General features: G+C 39.8%; 1 protein-coding gene across 1 annotated transcript in view; it reads right to left on the bottom strand.

Annotated features, from left to right (window-relative positions):
* Positions 1-18584, bottom strand: part of cmip (c-Maf inducing protein) — a 52539-nt gene that overhangs the window by 11817 nt on the left and 22138 nt on the right. Inside the window, exons 2-11 of the mRNA XM_067588737.1 lie at positions 17823-17948; positions 12225-12275; positions 11484-11645; positions 9343-9384; positions 8895-8957; positions 8699-8779; positions 7608-7711; positions 7374-7478; positions 4215-4667; positions 1535-1600 (exon numbers count right to left, since the gene is read on the bottom strand). Of these exons, the coding sequence (XP_067444838.1) occupies positions 1535-1600; positions 4215-4667; positions 7374-7478; positions 7608-7711; positions 8699-8779; positions 8895-8957; positions 9343-9384; positions 11484-11645; positions 12225-12275; positions 17823-17948 (1253 nt within the window). The remainder of the gene's footprint in view (positions 1-1534; positions 1601-4214; positions 4668-7373; positions 7479-7607; positions 7712-8698; positions 8780-8894; positions 8958-9342; positions 9385-11483; positions 11646-12224; positions 12276-17822; positions 17949-18584) is intronic.

The raw sequence follows: 18584 nt of genomic DNA, 5'->3' as shown, positions 1-18584 counted from the left end.
CAGAAACAACAAGTCGTTCACCAGTCATCACTAATGAAGCTCTGGATCAGCCGGCCAATTACAAATATGGCTTGTGGCTGCTTAGAGCCAATTACAGCGGGCTCTCTGGGGAGAGAAGATACGACCCCCGGGAGGCGTGGTGAGGTACCTCACCCACGTCAGCAGCTGGGCCCCTGCAGGCCCCTGCTAAAAACATGTATATGTCCCCAGAGACAGTGAGACTGAAGGAAAATGAGGAAGGAACACAGTTGCAAAGGGTGGCAGGCAGAACTGGGCTGATACTGATGGTTATAGTATATCATTATGGTTATGGCTGTACTGGTGTTTTTGGACTGGAACCAAAAGTGCTGTATTCAGCATTTCTCTCTGAATTTTGTCCTGGAAAAGCCTCTGAAACTGCATTTAGACTGTTATGAGACACTCAAACATTCCCCTGAAACACAGCATACTACTACAACTATTAGAACTACTTCTACAAATTCAACCACTACTATCACAACCTCTGCTAAGAGCAGAGTCAGAGAGATACTGCACATTCCCCCTACCAAATGACAGAAATCCTCAAATTCTCTTTCTTTTTCTTGTATCTGAACTTCCCATTCATCTAATTCATACTATATGAAACCACTGCAGGTTCACAGGACAATTAAAAGGCCAGCAGAGGCCTCTACACTGGAGTTCCTGACCAGGGGTGCAGGTTTGGCTTCAGAAGTGCAGGAGAAGACACAGTTAAGTAAGAGGCTCTTTAAAAAGAAAGAAGAAGAGTGACTGCTATTTCTTTTGAAAGTAACTAAGCACTGTACTGTACTACATTTGTCTGACAGCTGTAGTTGATAGATATTCTGCAGATTAGGATTTTGCATAAAAACACATGATTAACATATGATTAATACTGTGCAATAGTATATGAAGTAGTTACAACATTAAAATTCTGTTTATGCATTAAGGCATCAGTAATCTTTGACTGCTAAATTCTTTTTTAGGAGAATATTAACTGTAAAAAGTGGTGTAACACAAGTACTCAATTACTTAAGTACTTCAGTGCAATTTTGAAGTACTTGTACTTCACTTATGTATCTCCATTTCATTTTCTAGTACTTTAAACTTCCACTTCACTTCATTTCAGAGTGAAATATCGACCTTTTTTTTTACTCCACTATATTTATTTGACTTGTAGTTACTTTGCAGATTAAGATTTTACCAAAAAAACATGTGATTAGTTTATAAAATATGATGCCTTTTTTAGAATGCTGCTCGCATGTGTATGCATCAATAACAATATGTAATAATATGATATTACATATAATAATATAACTCTGATACAACTTAGTAAGCAAGATTTTCAATTGTAGTAGAGTATGATTAAATGGTGGTATTACCAATGTAAATATCACCCATCCCCAGATGAAATTAAGCCCTTGTTTCAGACTTGTAATGTTGGGTGAATTAAAGCTTCTTTTGGTGCTGTAAAATACTCATGTATAAAACTGAATAGTTGCCTACAAGTGTGAGGTCTGTATGTGTGAATACTCACTCTTTAGGGAAGGGGATGGGCTGCAGCAGGCTGGCCAGAGCAGGTCTCCAGTCATCGTAGTCCGACCTGACAGACACAGATAGTCATTAGAAGAAAAGGTAAAGAAAACAGGTAAAAAAGACTCATTGTGACAATGTAAAGAGGAAGGTGTAACCTAGAGAAGTGCTGCTGGAGAACAAAAAGACAGAGGAGTAGTTGAAACACGAGCTGCGCTGAGATGACGCAGACCTACAGCGTTGATTTAACAGGAGCTAGAGGAGCATCACATTACTGCGAGTTAAGTAACACCGGCTTTGTCACAAATGCTACAAACGCACACTATCGCTTTTTTAGGCCATCCTGTTTGGTTACCACACCTACACCCCAATAGAAGGACATGCACACGTAACTGCTGCTCCATTTTCACACTGTGTAATCAGCACTGGGGCTCATACATTCATTCATTCAGGGCTCTTTAACCCACTTACACTCATCATTTCTTACACACACTCGCATAATGTCACCTTCACAAACTAGGACAATTCCTGGGTTGTTGCCATGTCATTTCTTTCATGTGATATTAAATTAGTTTATGTAAGTTTAAATCAGCCATTTATGTAAGTTTAGATCAGCCATATTAAGACACAGACGTGTGTTAAAAGTTTAGACTCCACATACATCCATTCACATTATGCAATTAAAGGGAGACTGTGTGTGTCTATACGTGTGAATGACTACAGAATATATTTGTTAAAAGACTGTCACTGACTGTGTGGACAGTTGAAATCATAAGAAGGAAGTAGATTTGACAAAGCTAAATGCAAAAATGACTTCTTCTTCGAGTTCTCTTTTGTGAGCAAAAGAGCCCAAAGGACAGAATATACCATCTAGAACATACTGTATGGCTGAGAATTTCCTTGTGTGTCAAAACACACATTTACATTTACTTTAACAAGTTCAACTCTGTAATTTCAGATTTCAAAGAGCTTAATGACCTCTCAAAATTAAAAATACTCCCAGGAGAAGGAGACAGGGCATATCTTGTTGCCCATTATGTATGAACATGCCACAACCAGAGGGATAGTGAATGACCTAGACACACACACACACACACACACACACACACACACACACACACACACACACACACACACACACACACACACACACACACACACACACACACACACACATCAGATCATGGTCACTTTTGTGGACATTAGATAAACTTACATTCATTTCCTAGAAATTTACCCTAACCTTCACCATAACCACTACTTGCCAAACAATAACATTAACCACTGACCAATAAATAAGCTTTTTCGCAATTGAGGACATGACTTTTGTCCCCAATTGGACAAGCTGTCCCCATTTCACTGGTCCTAAGTCTGAAATGTGTCCCCAAAAGCAGTCAGACTACACACACACACACACACACACACACAAATACATGCATGGGATACACTGTATATACATCATTAATACAGTAAATATCAGTCTTAATGTTGTGTTAATGCTCATATTATTGTATTGTATTGTATTGTACAGTATGTATGTATTTTATTATGTATATTATGTGGTGACTTCATTGTGAGATGTGAATGCTGGGAGTAGAAAGCAAATCACAATGATTGAGCTCTTATGGGGAGATCAGCCTAAGTTGTTTTTCTGCCATAAACTACAGCGGTCACCAAAGTAATGCGTGGAAAATACTCAATATTCCAATATTCCAAGAAAAAAACCTCAGTTACAGCTTAGAGTGCATAATTAACTATTTGCGTCTATTGATCTGGTCAGAGCCTGCACTTTAATGAGGTGGTGGATACAGCGTGCCTGTTTTAAGAGAGCTCACACTGTGTATTTATAGCTGTTTATTTAATATTTCCAGACAGATTTAGTCAGACTGTGTACTGTGTGATCAATGGTTTGGTGACCGGTGTGATGTGCGTTTAGTTTCAGTGTGTGACTTGGTGATAGCTGATAGAGGTACTGTAGCAGACTGATGGCTTGAATGGAAAATGCGTCATGTTACATTAACAGATGTGTTGACTGCAGTCAGCTAGCTGTCATTCACACAATCCCCTGCAGCTGATTATTAATGCTACAATTCTGTTTTGATATATATAGCGTAGCACTCATCTAATGAGTTGTAATGTATATAAGTAAGTTGCGTAATTTCTAAATACTGAAAATGTTCATAGGGTATATATATAGGCTATCATGACATTGTGGGAATGTACTTTCCTTGAGCTATACACATTCTTAATCGTTTGTAAATGGGAAACCTATCTATAATGATAAAACCTTCCTTTCTATAGTGTGTAATTGTGATCATTATAAATGATAAATAAAAGTATTAATATCATAAATCAAGTGGGTTGCACAGTTGTGCCAAAGAAACACTGTTGCAGGAAAGATCAATAGAATTTAGAGGTACAGTCTAATATTTTGTCTGTCTTACCCAAGGTGAGATTAAAGGATCAATATCAATTTCAGGTCTGTGCGTATAGTACAGATCTAGGTCCAGAATGTGTTTAGCCTAGCTTAGCATAAAGATAGGAAGCAGTAGGAAAGTGCTAGCCATAAAAAGATGAAAATGATATTGATCTTGTTATCTGACTCTAGGAAAACAAGTGGGTCCATAATGTTGGAGTGATCCATTAAAACCCAGTAGCAGTGATAACTTTATGTGTAAACTCACAGCATCTTGAGGATGAGAGCGAAGCAGCCCAGCACGCGGTCGGCCTGCGCTGGCAGCTGGATGGACAGAGTGTTGACGGCCGGGCTGACCAGCAGACAGTCGATGAGGTTGGGTTCGCTGTCGCCCCCAGAAGGCCCGGCCTTCCGCTTGGCGTTGGCCGAGTTGTTGTTGCGCTCCAGCTCTACCAGGATCTCGCTGGAGTTGACGACGGAGGGGGGAGGAGAGAGGGGCAGGGAGGGCGTTGGGGAGGAGATGGGGATGGATGGGGCGGGGTTTGAGGGGGCCGGGGGAGGCGGCTGAGGAGGACTGGGGTTGGCGGAGAGGGGGAGCAAGGTGGTGGGAGGCGGCGTGGGAGGCTCGGGGCGCAGCAGGCGGAGTGGCATCGGGGGTTTGCGGTCGTTCTGCTGCTGGCAGCCGTTTCTGATCTCCTTCAGGCTGGGGGAGTTGTCCCGACTACAGGGAAATAAAGGGAAAAGTGGACCACATATGAAACCCTGAAGCAATGCAGAGACATTAAGTAATAAGCATAGCAGTCAATGAAATGTTGACGTTAAGGAAAGTAATATGCACACCTATAGACATACAGGTAACAAAGTGTGGTGAAAGAAGGGAAAAAAGAGAGGAATGATGCAGTCAGAGCCAGGAGAGATGGGTACCAGAGTGACGGTTCCTATGTGTGTCCTGGAGTTTTGGAAAAAATTAGCTAAGAAGTGTTCCTCTCTGGGGTGAAGGAAGCTAAGGAGATGACACTAATGAGTTCAGATAGCGTATGTCATACATCCACAGCCAACACTGAGCCCCTATGGAACTCACTAGAAAGACCACTTAAATATAAATCACAGTAATGAAGTCAATTAGAAAGCACACATGCTGCGATGTTATTTTGGTACTGTAAAAACTCTTTGTTTCTCAGAAACTACCACAACATAAAAGAGTTACTAAAAGGAATTCTACTGTTTCACTATGATCCACTCAGAGTTGCAGCTGTTTTTCATTCCAGTGTACTGAAAATATTTATTTATTTTCTATACTTGAAGGTATGATTGATGGAGACCATTTAGCCCATAAACAATGAACTATATTTAGTAATCAAGCCAAGATTAAGGGTAAAGATTATATGTGTCAAAATTTAGAAATACATTCTGAGCACTAAGGTATGTTTAGTCACCTGTAATGCTGTGTACAGTCCCAATTTAACACATACTGTATCAGCTCTTTTTTTGAAAATGAATGATGAGGAATGCCAAGAAAAACCAATGACAACATCAGGCCTCATGTGCAGCTTCAGGGTATCCTTCTTAATAAACATCATCATGTTTTGTATTGAATGAATTTTACATGAGTTTTACATAATTGCTCATGTATTATTATTGCACTGTAGAGGTATTGTTTTCTTTTTTAATAAAAGCCCATGTTGGGACATTGCAAATTTGTTTAGGCTATAAATGGCGTAATATGGTCTGATGACAGTACAGTAACTCATCTGCTTTCCCGGTAATATCTGCAAATTACTGTTTGAACTGTTTCTTTCATATTAGTCTTACAAGATGATGGAAATCACCAATCGTGTGTTTGTCTAATCAATGCAACATGGACAGCGGTAAACATAAGAACGACCCTTCTGCCACAGCAGCTGAATAAACAGGTGATTCATATTGTGCAAGATGGTTAACCTTTAAAAACAATGCTGCTGTGACAAATCCCAGCAAACGTCTTCATTTATAGGATCATCTACATTCTTAACGTTTGTTCTGGGAAACAATTTAGTAACTGAAGACACAATTAAATGTGCGCCTCTGGCTCTTCATTATTAGCAATTTAAAAGCCGTTACTTACAAATCAGCTGGCTGTTTATTATTATGTACACCTAGGAAAAATGAATGCAGCCTATTACAACAGCCCTTCATGAACATGTAAAGGACGGACTCATCATTTTTCAAGTCTGTCTTAAAACAACAGTCAGATTCCCAAATGAACATTGAAACAGGTTTTTCTTGCCATAATCATTCCTCCTGTTCATACTGGCCATTAGAAGATCTCTTCATAATGCACTTACAATGTAAGTGATGGGGTCTTTTTGTTACTATACTTCCAGCTCAACAGGGAAACACTGTCTGAGGAAACACAAAGAGGGAACTTGATGCTAAAAAGACTGTAAATGTCGCAGATATCCACTTGATATGACTAACTCAGACTGATGAAGCCTCATATAAGCTTCACATCAACTTTTAAATGTGGACAGTGGACACACTGTGGATTTTGGCCCCCATCACTTACATTGAAAGCACATTTGAAGGATCTTTTAACAGCCAGTATGAACAGGAGGAATGATTACAGCGAGGAAAACCTCTTTCACTGTTCATATGGACACCTGACTGTTGTTTTAAGACACACTTAAAAAAAAAGTGAACGTGTCCTTTAAACCTTCATGAAGGTAGGACTTATTACAGGGCTGTTGCATTAGATGCATTCATTTTAGGTAGCATAAAGATTAAGGGATTATGGCTCAAAGTAAATACACAAATTGTCCACAGACAGATATTTTACAGCTAAACTGATGAGCAATATGATACAACATTTTAACTTAATATGTTTGCCTAAAATATAATAACCACATTAGTCAAATTGGAAGCACATTAAATTCACATCTCAAAAAAGAGCAAGGTGTTAGGTGATCATATCAATACTGTCAATAAAGTAAAAAGGAGTGAGCTTTGTCGAGTGTAAATACAACACAAAAACAGCTTTTCCTCATATTTCACTCAGATTTTGTCAGGAATGTGAACACCGTGTCATCAAGTGCTGGAGATCACATTCAGGTAGCCATTTTGTACACAAGCAGTATGGCAGTATGAAGCCTCAGGGGAGCTGTAGCTTGTCTAGCTTTCCATGATGCTGACCTTCAAGCTCCACAGATCTGAGCTGCTCAAACTGCAGCGGTCAGATAAACAAGATGTCTGGACATGAGTGGAAAGGTAAGTGGATAAGCTGTGGCAGACGCGAAAACACTGACAAGATCAGATGTGAAGGTTGTGAGGCAAGCCAAGAGTTTACAAACTCCATCCTGTTCGGAAAAAATATGAAACATGGCCTGTTGTGTGTGTGTGTGTGTGTGTGTGTGTGTGTGTGTGTGTGTGTGTGTGTGTGTGTGTGACTGACCTGTTGATGAACTCCTCATAACAGGAGTAAATAGCAGCAAGACACACTGCCACCAGGTTTGGCAGGACACGCGGGTGAGGGCACTGCCCCGTTGGCCCGTGCATGCTGCAACACATACAGGTCGATACTTGTTTACACGTGAGTAACACTAACAAGCCACACCTTAATCAAAGAGGGCTTTAACTATTTCACAAGACCCAGTGACACGTGCTACTGTGCATGACAGTTTCTCACCTGTGGACGAACTTCTTGACGACTTCCATCCCAGCGTTCAGCTCGTTGAGAGCCAGGATGTACTCCTGAGTGAAGAGACGCAGTCGAGGGCACTTTCCAAAATCCTGCCAAACACACACAAAAACAAAAACAAGCACCCAGTTAAAAACATAAACCAAAGTCCATTAGAGACAAAACAGACCTTGAGGATTACATCCGGAACCATAAAGGTTTTCCAATTGCTACTTGGTTTAGTTAGTGGTTAGAGGTACTGTATATATAATTACAGCTGATAGAGCCTTCCTTTGGAAAGTACCTTTCTAAAACAGACTGTGGGAGCGCTACGTTATACATCAGGCTTTCATCCAGCTGGTATGTCCACTGTGTATGGTTTAGTTATTCTGTTTATGTCTGTTTATTGCAGTGTATGAAACAGCACTGAGAACGTGTTGAGTGAAACTTTTCAGCTGGCAAAAATGATCCTTGGCATGTCTATTCTTTCAGAGTACCAAGCCAAAAAAGTGACTACTAGGCACTGTTAAATTGAGATGGAGAAAGTTATTTATTTTTTGCCTTTTTTTTTTTTTTTTTTTACATGATTTCTGCGGACATTTTATGCTTTTTATGATATGGTTTAAATGAGAGAGGTGACTGGAAATGAGAGAGAAGAGGAAAAGCATACAACTAAGTTCCCTGGCCAGATGTGAACTAGGGACTTCATGCTTGGTGCCTTACCCCCAGGACCACCTGGGCACCAGGGAAAAGGCACTTCTGATTTCATTATTGATTTTCAGTTGACATTATGCTGAGACATTTAACCAAATTATAACCAAATTAACTAGGAGAGGAGGGTGGTTTTGGGGCCAACAGCTCAGTTTTTATTTAGGATTTTGTTTAGAATATGAGGATTTTAGCTCAGATTCTACCAGACTGGATGCATTTCTTCTTCTACTAGATTGAGGGAATGTAGCATTCGCACGTAAGATACCAAAATCACGAAACAGCGTGCAATAAACTGGCATCAACAGAGGAAGTGGGCAGTGAGGAAGCACTTCTAAACAGAAATCTTATTCCTCAGTCTCATCTCTCCAGCTGAACAGATCCTTTCTCACCATGTTATGTTTGAGGATTCTTTGGACCACAGGAGTGAACACTTCAATCACGACCATCGACCGCGGCCGCTCCCGACAGTGCTGCAACACACACACGAATGACCGTCAGTGAGACATTCTTTTTTTTTTTTTTTAATACTACTTATTTTACTACTTATTTTTCTGAAACGGTAACAGCTGCAGCACTTCATCTCACCTTACAGAAGAACTCGCACAGGTCAGGTGGTGGGTGGTTGTTTTCCAGAAGAGGAGCAATGGCCTGAACAAGCACACACACACACACACACACACACACACAGACAGATAAATACAACTATTTTCCATATCCTATCTCTTATTTACCCTGGCTGAGAGCCAACAGTATAGATCTGAGCTGTCAGGTGCAGGAGCCTTGTAAAAACAGCCCACAGGTGAGCTACACAAACATCACAAGCTGCCTCAGCATCAAGCTCTCCTGTCAGTGCCCAGATACCACCATACGGGCATCGAGAAGAGGCACAAACACACGCATGAAACACCGACTAATGCACAGACAGAAGCTTTTCTTTAGCAGAACAACCAAAATAAATGACTGACTCTTGGTTGTTACTCATTAACTTGAGCCTGATATCAAATTTCACTTTATAGTGACAGTGAATACTCACCACAATAATGTTCTCATGATCCTGAGTGCTGAGATTAGAGTTCTGTGAGAAGAAGAAGAGAGAAAAACAGAAGAGTTTAGGGAAGAACTAAATGGATTGTGTTTTTGTGTCTACAGTGTGTACCGTCATCAAATGTCCTCACAAAAACAAGACAAAAAAGGATTATTTTACAGTTTGTATCAGAGTGATCAGGTGTAGTCGAGAGGGAGGTTCCTTTTTTTTTTTATACTACGTGGCTTTGTGTCACTACACAGACCACAGTGCCACGCCAAGAGTATCCAAACAGCTTCCCTGGAAGACTCTGCCCCCGAGGTAATGACACAAGCAAAAGAGCAAACACGAGGACAAATCCCGACACGAAAATTAGAGTCAGAAAGATTAGTCAGAAAATGCTGTGCAACTACATGAAAGCATGTTTTGTGGTTTTAAACTACAACAATACAGTAATATCTGACCCACTATGTTTTGGCTGGGTACAGCAACTTCCTGAAGACTCCGTTCATTGTCAGTGAGACACATTTTTAATTTTTTTTTTGTACAGATTAAACAAATGAGATGAGTTAAATTTGTGATTATTCACAAATATAGTGCTAGTGTTAGTTACCAGTGAGCTTTAAAGATGCTGGCAGGCAGAGATTGACTAGCCGTTTCTCCCTTTTTGAGTTTTTATGCTAATTAAACTAATCTGCTGCATCAGATATGAGCACGGTATCGATCTTCTCATTTTTAACTTTCAGCAAGGAAACAAGTACTTCTCAAAATGTCAAAATATTCCGTTCATGATTTTGGTGAGTCCCGACCTTTCCTCTAACACCACACTTTACATTTCCAGACTGACTGCTGCTGCTGCTCCTGCTAAAGAATAACAGAGCACTCAGGGTGTTGGTTGCTCCATTCAATCCTTATGTATCATGGGATATAATAGCCATTGCAGCCTTTAGGGCCTTATTGTTGTACTGTCTGTGCTGTGTTTTTTGCCTCTTAAGAATATGTTAGAGTTGCAGCGAGGCCCTCGCACCTCACACGTGTTGGAGGGAGCCGTGGTATCGCTACTGGAAGTCGGTTGACATGGCTCTGAATTATCAGGATCATAGGACACACTGTGTGCAGTATGTGGCACTGGAGATGACATATCGGAAATTGTGTATACATTTGATGAAGTATGTGTCATTCAGTCTTCACTTCCTGTTGCCCCTAGGCAATACTACATAATAGGCTTGCCACGGTAGTTGGTGTTGGTGTTTACTTTCCCACCACTCATACGGTCATTTTACTTTGTTTATAGAAATAAAACCCAAAGGACGACACGCTGGCAGCAGCCTGAAGCCTGCCACTGTGGCATCCCTACTACATAAGTGAAATATTAATGCAGCAATACATTTACCAGTGGGCAACTGATATGGATATACATTTTCATGAATATTGGACATTGCTTATAGGAGATAACTCTCGCTTCCTGTGTCCACCATGTGTAGAACACACCATGTAAATTTGGTGTAAATTGGATGATATTTGTCACATAAGGCCATCTTCCTGTTGTCATTATGTCTATGACTCAATATTGACATGTAGATGTGTTCAGGCCTGGACTCTAATCAAGCAAGAGAAATCTGGAGCAGACTGGACACTCACATTTAACGCCCAAAAGCTTTTTGGGCAAAATTGATCGGCACGCCACGCCAAGGGCACTCCATGAAAACTCAAAAGCTCTGCAATTCAGCATCGCAGACATCTGTAGATGTCACCGACCAAATCTGAAGTTGCTCTGGTTAATTCTCTAAGAGGAGTTTATTAAAGTACAACGCCTATAAATGGCTTCACTTTGCAAAAAAAATACAAAGTTGATTCAAAATGGCTGACTTCCTGTTGGGCTTAGGGTATGGCTCCAAGAGGCCTTTTTTAAGTATGGAGATGTTACCAAATTTCATACATACACGTCAAATTTAAAGTTTGGGCTTTGACTTTGATATTTTTTACTCAATTTGTTCATTTATTTCATAATGTCTTTTCTATTTTCTAATTTTTGAAGACTTTGGGGCTCCTTCTATCACTTATGTGAAATACTCTAAGCTCAATTAGGATAATGTTGAGATAAGTAATACTGTAGATGCACAAATGTGTATGGGTGTGTGTGTTGCTACCTCAGCCAGCAGGGTGGAGATGATGTGCAGTGGAGCCTGGTGGATGGACTCATCCTGCAGTGGTGAAGTCAGAGCCATGTCTACCAGTGCTCTGATCTCCTTCAGCACCACGTCCCAGCGGCTCGGGTTGTTCAAGACCTTACGGTACTTGTAGATCTTTTTCTATAGGAGACACAATGCAATGGCACAAGATGAAAACACACACAGGAAATGTTTGTGAAGAATCACAGCTTTGTAAAGTCTATCTATCATGACAGCTTCATATATATGTGATATGGGCAGTGCTTGAACATGACACCTGTTGATTATTGCTGGAGGAACAGTGTTGGAGTGTGGAGGAAATAAGGAAGAAACCATAGGATGCAAGTGTGAGCTCTACCGCTCTGAACTACTTCAGGCATACTTCCTTGTATAGCTGTATTTAGCTCAATGAGCACAGCCTGGCTCTGGTACTGACAGGTTTAGAGGTCTGATCCTCATAAAGGTCTAAAGAGCTATAAAATGGTGTGTCAGACGGAGAAGATCTCTAATAAAACAAAAAACTATTTTGGTATTTCAACATGATCATTCTGCAATAAACATCAATGTGTGGTAATCTCTATAAAGTTGAAAGGATAAGGAACAATAATACTGAAATACAGTAGAAAAACAAGAAGGGATGGGGGGGGGGTAAAAGCATGATGATTTAACTGAGCTGATGAAACAATTCAATTAATAGTTAAAGACAAACAGTAACCTTACCTTCCACTGCAGGGAGTGAAACCACTGGTCCCTTAAGTAGCTGTTAGCAGCCTGCAGCGAAACCCAACACACACACACACACACACACACACACACACACAGAGCAACACAAACAATTTGTTAAATGTGATCTCAGATAACAGAAAGCAGACCAACAAAGAAGGATTTCATGACATTTGCTTGTGGTAACTCAGTCAACTACATCCTGAAAGAGACAGAAAGATTTTTGCATCTGTGCAAAAGGATAAACGTTCAATTTTTGTGACAATATGAGTCAAGATTAAAAATTATCACCAGCAGAGTGTGCCTCATAAATGCAGCCCCCACTCTCTAGCCATGTCCGGTTTCTCACAAACATATTTTTAATTTCACTTTTAAACAGCTTCACAAGTATCTGCTGGGAAGGTTTGACATTAGTCATAAGTGAGAAGAAAAGTGCAGTTATCAGAAGCAAAGCACAAAATGTGTTGTTGAACAGCTTGATACAGGAAAAACAAATTCAACGTGCATGGCTGGACGTCCTCAAGAGAAATTCTAAAGATTAAAGCTGCACCGATGTATATTTTTATATTAACAATGGGTCATTTGACCATATGTAATGTGGAAGTGGGCGCTCGTAGTGATGAATATGTAGAGAATTGTCACCAAGTCTGCAGTTTCCCGCATCTTTATGGGGTGTTCTTGAGTCTTTCAGCTGTTTGTTTTGGTTTTACAGCTAACAACTTCAGTTTTGTTCACTCTCGCCACTTTTATCAAGCAGCTGCAGGCAGCATTTTCTCTGAAAAAAGCTATGATAAATCAACTCTGCACTACCTGTCCAGCACCAAATGGCACACTGACAAAGTTAGCACCTAGCTGGTGAACATAGTGAAGCATTTAGCAGCTACGAAGAAAGATATTTTCTCAGGTGTTGGTGGAGACCAAAACAGAAATAAAACGCAATGTTGCTCCCTGTCTGACGGATGCGTAAAGAAGTAAGTCTTTGCTAACATGTTAGCTATAACAACTTTATGAAATGATAATATGTCAGTGTTGTGTTTACAGCTTGTTCAGCTAATGCAGCAAGGAAACAAAACAGTAAGTGTAACTTTTAAAATAAAGTAATAAAGTTTACTCTGAATGCCTCTTGTAGCGCTGTATTAATCTTATACAATTACAGTAAGAAACATCCAACACCTACTCCATTCATTCCCAGCAAAGCCTAACACATCCATATTACATGAGAGATACCTGGATGTTATGATTTTATTGGCCATTTAATTGGCACATAAAGCTATTACCTGTGCAGAGCAATCAGCAGTAAATGCACATCTGACAGTTATGTAATTGTTCTCTTATAACTTCAAACACTAATATACATCATATTATCAGGTAACCATTGACTGACAGGTTCTTCACTCTTAGGCTCAGACACAGGATCAAAAGTATTTATATCAGATCCCTTCTGGTGGCATGCTTTGCACCAACACTGACAGACTGTTTTTTATTGTTTAGTATAGTGTAAATTTCATTGGAAGCTGGCGAAAACAAATCATTATCATTACGCAATCAGTTGTCCAATCATTAATGTTAATATCATATTTGAACTTGGGACACACAAGAAGAGATTTAGACAGGGGATTAGAGGCAAGATGGAAAAAATGTTTGAAAATATTAATTGATGTTTTTTAAAAATTCACACACAGGCTTCTTTGACACCACAGTTGTAGTATATTGTAAAATAAAATGATAACAGCTACAGATGGAATGAACGCTGTCTTCAAAAGAGAAATAATGCTACCATTCTTTCCCTTCTGCTTCCTGCGTGTTTGCACTTTTTACTACCTGCCCTAATGTTTGTGAACAGTAAAAGAATTGATCGCCAGCAAAACAAAGTGTAATGACTTTAAGGTCAGACCAGTTTAGGTGCTGTGTATTTAGAGGATGAAATGGAGCATGTTAGACTTAGAAGGAACAGTGTGTTCAGAACAGTATGTACTGTTTTCAACCAGATAGCAGATACGAGATTTATTTCTATGTGCTACTGTGAAGGAATTTTAACTGTTTTGGGATAAATTTCTTAAAAGAGTCTCCTCATTCTAGTCTGCTCTAAATGTTGCTACAACTCCTGCAAACAACTCAGCAAATTGGATAATCCATATTAAATCTGAATTCCAACATTTGAGGGAAGGACCTGCACTATGATTAACTAACTGAAAATCTACAAAGTCATAAATAGCCAAGAAGAACTGACGTCAATAACCCACCATTTAAACATTAGTAATAAAGCTACTGCTGACTCTGGAGTTGATTCATAAACTGCTACGCTATGAAAACATGTTGCATTTGTTATTACTTGATTAAATGCAAAATGACGTGGAGTTTTACTGAGTACTAAAAACCCACATAATGGTAAGAGACATTTTGAATTGTTACAAGTGATGCAGCAATTCACATGGGAATCCATGATGATGACCCAGCCTACATTCATCAACCTTCATACCCACAGGAAACATACAGTGAGCCAAATGGAACAGAAACCATATTTCCTCAGTGATTTAATCATATTTAATCAGTGACTGTTGTTGTTTTTTTATGCCACCTCCTCGTACACTGTTGGAATAGCAGCAGTACAGTATGTTGTCAGATTGGGGTTTCGGTTTCCAATTTTTGGGGTGTTCAGGGTGACCTGCTATCTTGATCTCTAAACCTCAACCATCCTCAGTTTTCCATGATATTTAAATAATTTTCTAAATTTCCATGTGCTTTCTGTAGCTGGAAAACTACACCAGGTTTTCCAATTTTCCACGTCTATTGCAGGAATCTTGACTGATCTTGGCTTGTGGATAGGAACCAGTGGAGCATTTCCTCAAAGCACAAACTGAATCTGCCTGGCAGTGGCCCAAATAGCTGGCAGCAGGCATAAGCAAACACAACTGAGGAGGTGGGTATACACTGTTGACCCCCAACACCCATAATGGGTTGAACTGTGTATCAGAGGTAATTAGGCTAATGGGTAACAGTACCAAATGTGCTGGCTGAATGGCTCTGGTTAATGTGGAGATGAATTTTTCCCAGGAATTCAGAGCAGTCTCTCAGAGTTCAGCAGGTACATGGTGGAAGGTAACTGCTCTGAGTCGCAAACATTACAGCCGTGAAGCTATACAGACTAATCCAAATATTTTTTGATAATGTATTATTATCGTGCAAGATGAGTATCCACCAAATTAACCAGACATCTATTTGTGGAATGATATATTCCAACAGGGAGCAATCAGGACAAAAGTTCCCACAACAATGACAGATTTAAAATCTCAATCTAATCACGTATCACAGGCATTGGCCAAATAGTTACAGTATCTGGTCAGTTATCAGGCAGTACTCCACTTTGTCCCCAGGCATTTTATCTGTTTATACAAGTGTGTTTAGAAGTTTTCGTGGTACATGATACAATGTCTGCCAAAGCTTAGAGTTTAGTGAACTGATGCCCCTGAATTAATGCCAGATTACACTGGCTGATTCAGGCAGGAATCATGTGTTGATGTCCTTTGTACTGCTGCTGGCCCACTGCTGAGCCACAAAACAGTGTGATGAGAAACATATGCCATCAAATAGTAACTTAAACATTCATTAAGTGATATTTTTGTCTATTTTGTAAAGAGGTACTGCACACTAAAACGTGTTTTTGGAGCTGTAAATTTAATTATATGACTGTACCGTGATGAAACACATCGATGCTGGTGCTAATATTGACATTGACACCAAATTTATAAAAATTGGCAGCTATAATATGTAACTATTCCACATTAAAATGTCTAAAAACAATTAGACCTATGTTATACGTTTTGTTGAGTTATGTACTTACATTATCCCAAATGTTTCCAACAGTTTTCAAACCCAGAGAAATCCATTCTTTTAATCAAGGTAACAGTCCATTTCATTTGGTCACCTGTCAATGGCGTCATACCTCTCTACAAAAGAGTATACGCACATAAGACGCATGCTTCAGCATTGTGATTGGCTGCCACAACGGTATCTACCAAAGACTATATGCATACAAGATAATACGTCAGCATTGTGGTTGCCTGCCAGAAACTGTCATAAATTGACTTTATTCAGTTTTAAGCCACATGTTTACAATAAATGCTTTAGATTTTGGTTGTTTTTAACTGGATGAAGGATTTTAGTCATCGAACGTCTGGATCTTAAGTTATCAGAGAAACAAGCTGAGCAAACGTTAGCAGCAGCTCAGCTAGCAGCCCCTCCCAGACATCCTGTGCCCACTGAACAGTGCCAGAGAAACACTGGATTTTCTTACATGAAACTGCTTTATTCAGTGTTTTTACTGGTTTTAATTCCCGTGTACATTTGTTTTGGAGAGGAGGTGACCTCTGTGGACAATTCGGCTCCCGAAACAAACTGAGCAAACATTAGCAGCAGCAAGGCTAGCAGCCCCTCCTGGACGTCCTGTGCCCGCTGAACAGCGTCGGAGAAATCAGCTGGTAAAATCTTAGTTTTAAAACGTTAAATCGCAGTGTAACACTGGAGCTCTGCTGAAACTGTCTGAAACTGCAGTTACACTTTAACAATGAATGACTCTGTGTAATGTGAAAGGATCACTCATAGTGCCAAGTTGGTGTTGGAGGTGGTGAAGTTGGTGGAGACAAAAGCAGAGTTAAGAGGAGTTTGAATGTTGGACTTATATTAATCAAGGGGACATAAACACAACTCAACTGGGATTGTATGTTGCTCTGTGCCTGCCAGATCTGTATATAGGCAATATTCTTTGCTGGCTTTATAAGCCAGTGTACTTCAGAGCACAAAGGACGATGGAAAAGTGTACATCATGCTGAAGACACAGATGTGCTTAATTAATTCTAGTTTGCTGTGTTTTTTCTCATTTTTTTGTAATGACAAGACAGCATTTACGTAAATAAAGGCTTCTAAAAATGTTCTAAATGTCTGAGTCATGGAATTGTACTGTTCTTTTTGTTGGAATGTCTAAATTGTAAATACATAATCAGTAGGGATGGATATCACTTGAAAAATTCCAATATGTGTGCCAATAAAAACGGAGTTTAGTTTGGATATCAAAACTGATGTATTCCTATTCTGGGTAAATGGTAAACCTTTTTTAAATCAACATATTTTTCTTAGCTATTAAGGAGCTTATGATTAAAATCAGGAAATATCTGATTCAAACAATACTAAGAAATTTTGGAACTTGATAGTTTTTGGATAACCAGTGCTACAAGCATAATTCTACTGATAGTCCAAAAGTAATATGTTACCCTGTTAATAAATCAAACTGCATTACATTCATCCCATTAATGTTGGACCACATTGATTTAACCGATTGGAGAAATGACTTTTAAAAAACTTGTCAAAACCTTGTTTGTAGCAATTACCTGTGGAAACATCTGTCTTAGCTACCTAGCTGGATCACAAAAATATTAAGGTAGTTTACAGTTTTGTTTTATTTGTTTCAAGCATGCTAGTCCAACCTGTATGAACAGCTGTCTGGATGTGTCCTATGATATTTTGAACAGTAAAATGATCTGCTTGTTAGGTATGTAGCCACTGGTTCATTTTTAAGCTGGCTGCAGACATGTGCATTACCTGCAGCAGGACAGTGCCACCAGGGAAGCTGAGCTGGACACAGTACTTTGGAGCATTGTCCCATGAAAGGAGCTGCAGGTCCTCTATGGAGCTGTAAGACAATGACGTCTCCATGTAACCAGTGGGCTGGAGAGGAGAGAGAAAGCAAGAGGATATTAGTCTGTCACTGTCTAACATTTACAGTACATACTGTATATTTAAACAGAGCTGGAGGAGAAAATGGCATTTATTTTTACTGGCAGTCAGCTGGAAAGACAAAAAGAAACATATCCTGAGCTAACCTGCCCTGGGTAAACACACAGTCAAACAAAACCTCCAAATACAGCAGGACGGCAAACGCTGTTATACAGTAGAAAGAGTTGTCTTTATCAGATGTGGTGACATTTGATATAGTTTCAAGTGAATAGTCATTGAATGCTGAAACAAAGTGGAAAATCAATTTAGCAAAAGCCATTAATCACACAAATACACAAACATCACCTAGGAAGACATTGTTCATGTAGCTTTGAGCAAACACACACGCTCACACACACACACACACACACACACACACAGAAAGCTCAGTTCAGTGTGATGGAAGAGCTCAGATCCCAGCCTCACCATTGTGAGAGCTGGAAGCAGATGCAACTGAGTAACAGGCCACAACCTGTTTGCTAGTCTCAAAATGATTACAGAAACGCTGACAAATTACCACAAGTTTCCGGACTCAGGAACAGAAGAGTCTTTAGAGAGAAGAAGGAGGGGGGGGGGCTGGGTGGGGGG

Source organism: Thunnus thynnus, chromosome 5 (genome assembly GCF_963924715.1).
Source record: "Thunnus thynnus chromosome 5, fThuThy2.1, whole genome shotgun sequence".
Lineage (NCBI taxonomy): Eukaryota > Metazoa > Chordata > Actinopteri > Scombriformes > Scombridae > Thunnus > Thunnus thynnus.
Note: the sequence above shows the minus strand (reverse complement) of the source record. Positions and strands in the feature narration are given on the sequence as shown.